At 41.9% G+C, this 12,805-nt stretch overlaps 1 protein-coding gene across 3 annotated transcripts in view; it reads left to right on the top strand.

Moving 5' to 3' along the window:
* SLTM (SAFB like transcription modulator) overlaps positions 1-12,805 on the top strand; it is a 45,605-nt gene that overhangs the window by 17,093 nt on the left and 15,707 nt on the right. For all 3 annotated transcript variants that reach the window (XM_044279707.1, XM_044279705.1, XM_044279706.1), the window contains 4 exons: positions 3,555-3,608; positions 8,042-8,069; positions 9,023-9,491; positions 10,039-10,076. In XM_044279707.1, coding sequence (XP_044135642.1) covers positions 3,555-3,608; positions 8,042-8,069; positions 9,023-9,491; positions 10,039-10,076 — 589 coding nt within the window. The remainder of the gene's footprint in view (positions 1-3,554; positions 3,609-8,041; positions 8,070-9,022; positions 9,492-10,038; positions 10,077-12,805) is intronic.

Here is a 12,805-nt window from a genome sequence, read left to right as displayed (position 1 = left end):
ATAGGATATATGTGCCGCAGATGGGGTGTTCAGCTCCATTTTTGTTCCTTTTGAAAATGCTGTATTAGGCTACTTTCACACTAGCGCTTGTTAGATTCGTCAGGGAACAGCCTGTCAGTTCTTTCTGTATCCCGCATTGCGGGAAGCTACAGTGTTGCAGTATTTTTCCGGCTTATTTGCTGGGTTGTGGCCAGATCGTCACCAACCTCGGTTATAGTTATTGGGGCTGGACAGCAATGCTGTAGCTTTTGGCAGTGCTGTAGTTAAAGGCCTGAAGAAGGAGCTTATGAAGCATCTTCAAAGATACAGAATTCTTGAGCTGAGGTTATTCCCAGGCCGCTCAGACCTTGCACTAGATTACTATTGTTTTGCTCAGAGCGTTAATTTATTAAACTCTGTCCAGCTTTCTTTTTAGTGGGTGTTAACACTGCTAGGCTTGAACTCTTAAAGGGGTTGTCCACTTTCCTATTCTCAGGATAGGTCATCCATATCAGATGGGCAGGGGTCTGATTGCTGGCACCCCCACTGATCAGCTCTTTGAAGAGAACCCAGTGGTTGTATGAATGTTCCAGTCTCTTAAAACAGCTGATCATTGGGGGTGCCCCCACTGATCTGAAATAGATGACCTATCTGAGGACAGCTCCTTTTAAGGCGCAAATATTGGGAACAAGTATTCAAAGGTACGCTCATTCCAGTAACTGGCACACGTAAACGTGTAGCTCAGGCATGGCCAACCTGTGGCTCTCCAACTGTTGTAAAACTACAATTCCCACCATGGCCTGCTGTAGGCAGTCTTGGCATACTGGGAGTTGTAGTTTTGCAACATCTGGAGAGCCTCAGGATGGCCATCCCTGTTGTAGCTGGTCAGCTGATTAGGACTCCTGAATATTTTCATCTGTAATTTTATTTATTTTTAACTGAATTTAGGGGTGGATCCTAAATCTAGAAACATGATGGGATTATTTTGTCTTTTTTTTTTTTTTATAGTTTTTCTTTTATCCAGTCTAAATCAAAATTGCTTATCAAATAGTATAGTGTGTATGAGGCCTAGGGCTTTAATACTTTTCTCAAATGCACCGTCCTATTTGGTGGGAAGAAGAGCGCAGTGTGCAGTACTAATTTCTCCCATTCACTGTTGGTGCACGTTATTACGGACACGGCACTTCTGTATAGAAAACATATAATGTGTGAACAGAGCCTAATCTAAATGACCTGAATAAATACTATAGTGCAGCCGAGCATTTGCTTCTGAGATTCTAAATGATCACACCGTGTGCTGTAACATTCTGCTGGGATCAAGTTGGCTTATTTGTCAAACTACACTTATGACCTCTCTGCAGGACTGACAATACATGTATGATGGGGGTCTTCCATTTCTGTGAATGGAAACATACTGTGCATGTTCCGCTGTTTCATTCACATCTATGGAACTGACAGATGCACTAACATTCCATTCAAATGGGCCACCTGGGGACCCCTGATCTCTGGATTGCTCACAGGCCCCAGCAATCACTGATCCTGTGGATCTAAATCAACAGGCTGCCTATCCCATCTACATTATGGCATTAAGATTGCATGTAAAGTTATCTTGACATATTTTTATTTTTTCGTAGCCGCATTATTGGCTTTGGTTTGCACACATGATGTGGCTCACAAAGCTGCCATGGCCATCGTTTAGCTCACCATTAATGACTTTGATTTGGATAGCTTTACCTAGGCTTTCTATCACTTTGGTGATTTGTTTGAACCCTCATGTCTGACTGGCAGTATTCCTCTGTAGTCATATTATGTATCGTCCTTCATTTTCTGTATGACTTTCACTTATTATGGTGTCGCTGTAATGGAAGTTTGCTTGCCATTGCCCTCATGGTGAGCAGCAATTCTGTATGGACATCTCACACTAATTCTAGACAGGTTCGCTAAGCACTGAGAAAAGAGAACAGCAGGTAAGTGACGGCAGAGACTCGTGTTCATCATCCATGTGCTTTGGACCGCCCTGTGAGTTACCACAACTTGTATACCAATGTCACACATGGGGCATTTATTAGGAGTGCATTAAGACTTTTTTGCCCTTACTTGCTCACATATGTTTAGACCATTGCATTTTTAGACTGTTCACTCCAGTGGTGAAGTGCATGGTTAACCTGTCCATCTGGCTAATCTAAAAAGCTATCATTGTCTCACTTTTGCTCCTGTAAAAGGGTCTGGAATGTAGAGTAACATCTCTACAAATGCACTAGATTTACCAAACGTTGTGCGAAGTTTGGCCTAAATTATGGTCAAACTGCCAATAAGAATTCACCTTATAAATATCACTATTCCTCATATTTGGTGTAATGTGGAGTAACTAATGTTAAAATGAGGAAACCAGGGGCAGGTGCAATTTTCTTTTATTTTAGGTAAAACATGATGTAGAAACTCTGCACCAAGGAATTACATAAGCTGCATCAGTATTGTGTGATCCTCCCTGCGTTCATACAGGGGGGAACTCCCAAAAATTTGAATATTGTGCTAAGTTCTTTTATTTCAGAAATGCAACTTAAAATGTGAAACTAATATGAGATAGACTCATTACATGCAAAGTGAGCTCTCAAGCCTTTATTTGTTATAATTTGGATGATTATGGCGTACAGTTTATGAAACACCAAAGTCATAATCTCAGGTCCCCTTTGCTCAGGGGGTATGGATTAATTACCTGACTAGAGTGAGACACTTTGGGCTTAGAATATTGAACCTTTTCACGAAATTCTAAGTTTAAGCTGCATTAATGCAATTCCTTTTAATTTGCATTACTGAAATAAATGGACTTTTGCACAACGCCCTGTTGGGTCTTTGCTGATGTGAAAAGAAGTTTTTCTATGTTGCGGTACTAAGCCGTGTAGGTGGTCTTGCACTGTATGCACCTCCATTGTTAAAGCCCCTTTAGCTGATTTCAGAGGGGGTACTTTTGTGTGTTGTAGTTTTTGAGAACTTGCACGTTGTTCTGCGGCAAATATCTTATACAGGATTGCGGTGTATTCACGATGGGCTGACTCCACCTGCCGATGTTGACCGCTTCCTCCTTATGTAGATGAATAGGGAGAACGTTGTGACTGTGTTGGGAGGGCAGTAGGAGCCTGCACCTCAATGTTATATCGGCTTCTTCCTCCAACACTAGAATTGTGCTGGAACTAAACTTGTAAGTTCTTTAATGCTACAGTACATTGACAGTTAAGAGACCACGGAAATCGGCGTCTGTCCATCACTTTCTTATGCTGACAGGTTCCCTTTAACTTCTTCCTTATGGTCAATGTAAAGTGGTGTTTCTGAAGCTGCATCTTTGTATGGTAGTCCTCAAATCTGTGCCATTCTTGGTTAATTTCAGCAATGCTTCATTATGCAAGCGGTTACCGGTGTATTCAGCATTATAGGGTTACATTTCTAGAGGGTTTACCTTTATGTCTGATGTGCCAAGAGTAATGGAAGGAAATGTTTCTAGGTTTTCTATGTACCATAGTGTCATTTTTATCTGCCTACAAATAACTAAACTCTTTTCTTTCTTTTTTTATTTTAAGGATAATGAAAATCAAGACATGCAGGCTTCCTCAGATCATGATGTGGTTCCTGATGTAAGTTTTTTTTTTCTTTTTTTTTTTTATATTGGTTCTTTCATGGTTTCTGCCATTTAGGACAGAACATGCATTGATATTCCTACCATCAGAGCAATTTATGATGGATTTCTCACAGCTTCATGGCTTCTATTATGGTCTCAAGCCAATAAGCGTGTATGGGTAACCTTAAAGGGGTATTCCAATCACAGACAGTGGGGGCATATCTCTAGGATATGCCCCCCATTGTCTGATAGGTACTGGGACCCGCACCTACGCCAAGAACTGAGCAGGGAAGGCGGTGGCGGGAGGACTCCGGGTTTCCCGTGGTCTGGCCAGCGCCAAGCGCTTTCCCCATACAAGTGTGAAGGGAGCGCACCAAGTTTGCGTTCCCAGTAATTTCTGTGGGGCTGGAAATGGCCAAGCCAGCACTTAGCTGATAAATGGTGCATGCGCAGTGTGTCCTACACCGCCTTCCCGCTCCGTTCTTGGTGTTGGTGTGGATCCCGCACCTATCGGACAATGGGGGGGGGGAATATCCTAGCGGTATGCCCCCATTGTCTGTGGTGGGAACTAAGGCTACGCTCATATTAATGAAAATTGAGCCATACTGTGTCAACTTCAAACGGATCCGTCCCCATTGACTTACATTGTAAGTCTGGACGGATCCGATTGCCTCCCCACGGCTAGCAGCGTTCAGGTGTCCGCCTGCTGAGCGGAGCGGAGGACAGACGGTGCCAGACTGATGCATTCTGAGCGGATCCGCGTCCACTCAGAATGCATTAGGGCTGGACGGATCCGTTCGGGGCCGCTTGTGAGAGCCTTCAAACGGAACTCACAAGCGGAGCCCCGAATGCAAGTGTGAAAGTAGCCTAATGCCCCTTTAAGGGTACAGCCATATGTACGCTTAGAAATTGTTCATGGAAGTCCAGATTTAAAAAAAACTTATTTGTGTTGAGGAAATTTTCCACAACTAAATCTGCACAAAACTTTATAGACTTAAAATGCACAATTCATGAAATTCCTCTGATTTCACTTGCAATAGGTGAAATATGCTTCAAATTTGCTCTGTTTATGCACCAGTGTTTGGAGCTAAATTTGTAGACTTTGATATGGTTCTTGAATCTCTAATTTTGGTTAGATCGCTGCAGATTTTTCCCCTATGGAAAGTTGTAGTTAAATGGAAAATAAGTGATTTTCATTGGTTAATCTAAAAAATGCTTCAGATTAGCGATTACATTAGTTCTTGTCTTGAATGGTTTCTTAGATCCCTGTCTTAGAAATACACTTGGCCAGTTTTGTAGGTATGATTTAGGCTACTTTCACACTAGCGTTCAGGGCTCCGCTTGTGAGTTCTGTTTAAAAGCTCACAAGCAGCCCTGAACGCATCTGTACTGCCCCAATGCATTCTGAGTGGATGCGGATCCGCTCAGAATGCATCAGTCTGGCAGTTTGGCCTCCGCTCAGGTGTCCGCCTGGCCGCGCGGAGGCTAAAATATTCACCCCCTTGCCTTTTTTCGTGTTTTGGTGCCTCACAACCTGGAATTAACATGGATTGTTTGAGGATTTGCATAGTTTAATTTACAGAACATGCCCACTACTTTGAATATGTTTTTTTTTTTTATTGTGAAGCAAACAACAAATAGGACAGAATAACAGGAAAAGTCAATGTGCATAACTTTTCACCCTCCTTTCCTTTAAAGACAATACTTTGTAAGCCACCTTTTGCGGCAATCACAGCTCCAAGTCGCTTTGGATAAGTCTCTATCAGCTTGCCACATCTTACCACTGGGATTTTTGCCCATTCCTCCTGGCAAGTCTGCTCCAGCTCCTTCAAGTTGGTTGTTTGCACTTCTGAACAGCAATCTTTAAGTTTGACCACAGATTTTCTATTTGCTTGAGATCTGGGCTTTGACTAGGCCATCCCAACACATTTACATGTTCCCCTAAACCACTCAAGTGTTGCTTTAGCAGTGTGTTTGGGGTCATTGTCCTGCTGGAAGGTGAACCTCTGTCCTAGCCTCAAATTACATAGAGAGTGGGACAGGTTTTGCTCAAGAATATCCCTGTATTTAGCACCATTCATCTTTCCCTCATCTCTGACCAGTTTCCCAGTCCTGGCTGCTGAAAAACATCCCCACAGCATGATGCTGCCACCACCATGTTCCACTTTGGGGATGGTGTTCTTTGGGTGATGTGTTGGGTTTGCACCAGACATGGTGTTTTCTTTGGCCGAAAAGTTCAGTTTTAGTCTCCGACCAGAGCACCTTCCTCCATACATTTTGGGCGTCTCCCACATGCCTTTTCACAAACTTGCAGCATGCCTTTTTGTTGTTTGCTGAAAGTAATGGCTTTCTTCTGGCCATAAAGCCAAACTCTATAGAGCGTACGGCTTATTGTCATCCTATGTACAGATACTCCAGTCTCTGCTTTGGATCTCTGCAGCTCCTCCAGGGTTACCTTAGGTCTCTGTGCTGCCTCTCTGATGCCCTCCTTGAGTCTTGGAGGGTGGCCGTCTCTTGGCAGGTTTGCTGTTGTGCCATGTTCATTCCATTTGGTTATGATAGATTTGATGGTGCTCCTGGGGATCATCATCAAAGATATATGGATATCTTTTTTTATAACCTAACCCTGACTTGTACTTCTCAACAACATTGTCCCTTACAGTCCCATGGCAGTGTTTGGTTAGTGATGCCTCTTGCTTAGGTGTTGCAGCCTCTGTGGCCTTTAAAAAAAAGTCTGTATATGTAATGACAGATCATGTGACACTTAGATTGCACATAGGTGACATCATTTCACTAATTGTGACGTCTGAAGGTAATCGGTTGCACCGGAGATTTTTATGGGCTTCATAACAAAGGGGGTGAATACATACGCACATGCCAATTTTCTGTTTTCTATTTCTGAACAATAGTTTTATTTGTATATTTTTCTCATTTCACGTCATCAACTTAGACTATATGTTCTGATCCATCACATAAAATTCAGATTAACAAAACATTGAATTTAAGGCTGTAATGTAACAAAACATGAAACAAGTGAAGGGGGTAAATACTTTTGCAAGGCACTGTATATTAGGGATCCTGCGTACAGAAGTGCTGACATTTAGCTCCTTAGTGTGGAACCCCATAGTTTCCCTGACTTATGGAAATATTGTTCCCTAGAAGCAGTGCTTCCAGTAAAGCATGTGATACCTGACGGATGCTGTGGTGCAGAGGAGTCACATTTCCTTTAATGAGAGCTGTGTCCTCGCTGAGCAGACCTGTTCACTGAAAATTGATTGACCAAATGTTGGCTAATAGTTAATTAACCTGGTACAATAACAATATTTGTTTTGCAGATGATTGTCATAATGGCTTGTGACATGTAGATGAAATTGTATTTAATGTATTTTTGTATGTTAATATGGGCCTTAACTGAAATATCGGCCTTTGGATACAGAGCAGGACCTAAAACCTAAACACATTATCCCAATATTGTTGGAATTTCTTCATCTGACAAAATTACTTATCTGTGTAGAAATGTAGGGACCAAGGGGGACCTGATGCCAGTCTTGCCCTGCCCCATCTAAGGGTGCATAAGCTAATGGCAGAGACCCTGAATAAAACATTAGATGACTGTTTAATGGACTCATTCGGGCCAATTCTGGCATCTCTAAGGAATAAGTTATACATTTTCTTACATATAATCAAGTGGCTCCAAACCAGAATTCATGGCTCTAGCTCCACAATTTAGCAGTTTGCTAAATAGAAGACCTTTAACCAAGCCTTTGTAACTTACAATGGCATACATGTTCATTATACACCCAGTATCTTCAGTGATCTGCCTCTGCTGCCCTTCACCACTATGTATTGCATGGCTGGTGGCTCATTTGTTTGATATGTCATGTAATTCTACATTTCCCAAGCATTGATGACTAAGGGGGGAGGGGGTGGGGGGGGGGGGGGTGTGTGTGTGTGCGTGTGTGTATCATGTTTTTTCACTGGAGAAGTGTAGGGTAGCTGATGTATTGGGCAGTTTGCTTTAGAAAAGGTTTGTACAGTTACACAAGCGGTATTATAGACTTGTTCATAAATGGATCTGACTTAAAGGGCTTGTCTCACTTCAGCAAATGGCATTTATCATGTAGGGTAAGTTAATGACCACCCTGTAATTGAGCAGTTGTGGTCCTGCTTGCACACTATAGGAAAAAGCGGCAACCTGTCTGGTACTGTGGGATGGGTTTAAGCATGCGTGCACCGCAGATCCTGTCCTGGTCACCTCATATATGCGCTGCAAAGGAAGCAATATGGATAATCACAATACATTAGTAAGTACCTTGTATTAACTTTCTCTACATAAGTGCCATTTGTTGAAGTGAGACAATCCCTTTTAAAATGCTCAAACATGTTAATAGTGATTTAAATGGCAAAGTAAAAAGCCTTAATTCATTATCCCCCTCCTATTTGTTTTAGGAAGGAGAAGAGGATGACAATGCTAAAGGTTAGTTGGTATAAAACTTTTTTGCTTTTAGTTTAAGAAAACCTAGCCTAGATTTCCCGACTGAAACAATTGCAATCAAATATTTCAAGAGAAATCAAGACGAAATATCTGTATGCACATTGGACTCGGAAGTAAATGTAGCATGTTTTTAATTTTTTTTGTTTTTCTGAAAGGTAAGTTTGAGCTTCAGGTTTCTGCTCGCACATCAGTACAGAAAACCTTTATAATTTAAAGGTTTTCACTTCTGGAACACTTTGTCTATGCCTGAGGAGGACTTCTACTAATGTACTTGCTACCTACCATTATGTGGATTGTATAAACAGTTGGATATGGGATTTTCTACAAGATCTGGAACCAGCTCATATGCATATACGAGATACACGGATAGCCATGTTGTCCTCACATAGTAGTGAGGAGATCTCTTGGAGTGTCATTCCTGGCTGCACTGAAGCTCGTGAAGTAAGCAGAATTGTATGTCCAGCCTTTGGCATGTACACTTGGACACTGATGAACGACATGAAATAATTGTACTGACATTACCTTGGACATGAAGATCTGCTTTTGAGTTGGGTGTGATTGAAGAATTTCCTGTCATTGGACTTGTGGTATCTTTAGGAAGACATTGTGTCATGAATCTACGAATGGATGAAGAGACTGACCTGCTTTGAGGAGCATGATGTTTGAAGTTAATTTGTGGGAAATAGGTCTGACTTTTCTAAAGACTTCTCATGGATTTGGCACCCCATATTATGAAGCACATTAGCAAGCCTGGAGCCATGGACCGCTATCATATCGATTATGCTGTCTTGCCATGAAGAATGTCCTCTTGTTTGTCTAACATTCTAAGCAATGTTTTCTGTTAACCAGATTTTCTTTTTCTAGGTCCTGCGCTACACTTTGAAATTGTTTAAACTTCTGATTTTGCCATGTTTATTCCTGTTAAATCCTCTTAGATATAACAGGTTCTGGTGATGGTACACAAGAAGTTTCTAAACCTGTTCATTCAGAAGAAAACGGATCAGATCCAGCTGTCAAAGAAGACATGGAAGCTGGCACTTCTCTGAAAGAAGCCGAGGATGATAATGTTTCTGTCACACTCCAGGCTGAAGATGCCATCACTATCGATTGTGATGGAGACGACCTCCTAGAAACAGGTAAAAATGTGAAACTTGCAGATTCGGAGGCATGCAAGCCAAAAGAGGAGGAGGAGGAGGAGGCGGCCAGTGACCCCAAGGATGGCCTGGAGGAACAAAAAGATCATATGTCGGAGAAGAAAAAAGATGAGAAAGAGGAGAGTGCTAAAGGCGATGGTGTTAAGAAGGAATCCAGAGAAGGTTCAAAGAGAGCTGAATCTGGAGATAAAGAGAAGGATTCTCAGAAGAAAGGTCCATCATCCACAGGGGCCTCTGGTCAAGCAAAGAGGTTTGTTTTTCTATGTCAGTTCATTAAGATGCTGATTACCAGCGTTCCCTAAGAGCACTCTACATTAAGGGGTAGCATCAAGAATTTAATTAGCACCTTGCCTTGTGTGTGTAATACGTTTTGAGCCTCATAAGTTCCTTTTTTTTATTTTTATTTTTTTACTTTATTTTTTTAATACAAGATTTTCCCAGTTCTACTGCCAGCAATTTTATTTTTATTTTTCCAAATTGACAAGTTTATAAAAACTCGTCCTGGTGATGGTAAGGAGCAGCTGCCCGTTTGAACACAAAATGAAGCCAAGTCCCATTCTTGAATTCTGGAGAAGATTTACCATATTTCCACACTGAATATATTTGTCAGAAAAAAAAATCTCGATCTTCAGGCTTCCTGGGGAGAATGAGATCAAGAAGCTTTCAGGGAAACCTATTGATCCTCTAAGACTCAATTGAACCATTGCAAGGTGTTTTTATGTGTATTTTGATTGTTTTGCATAGGAAATATTGTTCTCTTTTTCACTTTATCTTTCTTAATCATTTACCTTTTGCAGCTCTTCCAAGGACAAAACCGCATCTAAAGATGATAAAGGTAGGCAGTTTTCATCCCTAGGTTTTTAATGTGTATTTAGAATTGAAATCAAACTTTTAATTTCTATATTATACACCACAGTATGTTTAGAGAGGTAGGTCAGTGATTGGAGTATGAAATCAAGATCAGACTACACAGGGTTTGTTTGTAGTCTGTAACCATGGGAGACCCTTCAGGAAAGGCTTCTCTGCTTTTGTTATTGGATCGGATACTGTTCTGAGCACTGAATATAAGCTTTATGCACTGGGGTGATTTACCGCTATTGTTAGGCTGAATTCACACATGCTGCTCTTGTTCCTGTTCTAACGGTTTCTTGAACCAGACATGGCTACAACAGTGAGATGTCGGTCTTTTCTGTCCATGCTGTCTGTGTGAACACAGCCTTACACAAGTGTTTGTATTTTTCAAAATTGACAGGTTGTTTTTAGGGTGGTTGAACTAATCTGCTATTTTTTGCCCTTTAGGGCATGGAGAACTTATTACAGGAAATGATTGTATGGATATTAGTTTGCATCAGTCAGTTTAGGCCTGTGATAGTATGTGTGAACCCTGTCAGCAGGATGAACCTCATTGAACCAGACATACTGTCTGGTAGGGGTGATCCTGCTGATACTTTGTCTTGTGAAAATTGGTTGCTGTGTTCCCATAAAAAAAGGCTATGGGGCAGATTTATCAAAACTGGTGTAAAGGAAAACTGTCTTAGTTGCCTATAGCAACCAATTGATCCTTTAATTTTTTTCAAAGGCAAATGTAAGGTGGAAGCTGGTCGCTGTGGGTAACCAAGCAGTTTTCCTTTACACATTTTGATAAAGCTTCCCTTTTTTTCTTTATGCAAATATCTACTTCTGTGTACGGAGGGGCAGAGTCTCGCCCCTCAGTGCTCCTTGGCTGTCCCATTTTGCCCACACCCATTAGACCTCATTTTATGAAAATTAAAAGTAGTTTTCTTGGGAACATCAGATTTACACAAGTTGAGCACCATTTTAACCAGCACCACCAGGCAATATGCCTGGTATAATAGGGTTAGTTCAGGGTTATCAGCTTTTATATTTGTGACTATCAATATCCGATCAGACACCCCACACCCCTGTCAAATCAGTAGTACACAGTGGGACATCTATTTAGTTCCACCATCAGAGCTACTCCCAAACAGCTGACTGATATGTGGTGGTGAACCTCTGCTGACCACATTGATAGCCTGCCCCTAGCCTGATGATAGGACATCTATATAAAAGGGCTTGACAACCCATTTAGTTGCAGTGAACAACTTACTGACCTTTTTCTGAATGTCTGGTTGGTAAAATTTGTAGTCTTGGATGACAGTGCTAAAAGTTAAAATGACAAATGTCTGATCTCTGCCATGAATGGTGGCCTGAGCTGAACTCCCACTTCTGGGATGCCACCAGCAACTTTACATAGCAAAGCACACACTGAAAAATATCTGACGTGGCATCAGCTTTTCCACATATATCTGCCTTCAGTGAGCGTATGTCAGAATAGTGCTGATAATTGCAAGACAATGGTGTAAATCTATCAGCCATCCAAAGTCTCTCTTGCAGTGTAAAGTGGGTTGTCGATTTCTAATTATATTTACTGTGACATGCATCTGTAAGGCACATCAAGTCCTCATCTGTGGGCTGTGTAAACAATATAGGTCACATCATAACTTTCTGGAATATGACTGTAGTGACGTGATTCTCCCATATCCACGCTTTTTGTGCTGTCCCTGGACAGATCCTCTTGCAATAAGAGGTAAATAAATGCGGTCAGCCCAAGTGCAGAAATGGATCAGTCTTTCGCACACTGGAGTGGTTGAATCACTTTCCACTGTCCTATTGTGGGGGTTTCACGTACCGGTGACCAGACCGGCACAATGTCACGTGACTAGGGTTGCCCTTCAGGCCGATTCACCTCACTCCCTCACACGCTGTTAGGCCCTGCACCAGGCCATAATTCGAGCATAAATCGCCACTAGTGTTGAGCGAACTTGTGTTTTAAGTTCAGGTTATCGAAGAATCGCGTTATAGATTCCGCTACCATGGACCATAACTTGCTCCGTGGTAGCGGAATCCATAACTCAAATCTTCGATAACCCGAACTTTAGACGCCGAACTTAAAACACAAGTTCGCTCAACACTAATGGCCACCTGAAGCTTGCAAGCACACCCACACAATAACACACAACTTTTGCAGCCGCCACCTGCCCGTTATAAGGTCGACAGGACACCCCTGAGTGTTCCACTCGCAAGCAGACACATACGCACGGTAGTAAGCCTCACGGAAAAGCAACATACAGCCTCAGACTGCGCACACTCTTCGTGGAGCTAACAGGTTCTTAAGGTTACAAGACAAACCATCAAACTTTTTAGGTTTAATGTATAAAAAATAAACAGTACTTGGTTACAAAAAATGATTAACAAGCGACATACATAAATGGCAAACAATTGTAAAATAAAAAGGAGAAAGTTCTGATACTTAGAAGTTGTGTGGTAAGTCCTTTCCTCCCAGGAGATTTGGGCAGAGTAATGGTGCACAAACCAATTCGATTGGATCTCCCACTTTGTGACGCCAAATATCCAAGGAATCACATTTTCATGTCTTTCCTCCAGCGGCAGGCCTGAGGGGGATTCTCGCTCCCATCTTTGACTCGGCCCCTCTGGGCCGAGCTTCATTACACATGCAGCCGGCCCACTGGCCATCTAGTGAACAGGCATTAAAATATCCAAAAT

This window comes from Bufo gargarizans, chromosome 2, assembly GCF_014858855.1.
Source record: "Bufo gargarizans isolate SCDJY-AF-19 chromosome 2, ASM1485885v1, whole genome shotgun sequence".
NCBI classification, from domain to species: Eukaryota; Metazoa; Chordata; class Amphibia; order Anura; family Bufonidae; genus Bufo; species Bufo gargarizans.
This window is presented reverse-complemented; position numbering and strand designations above follow the sequence as displayed.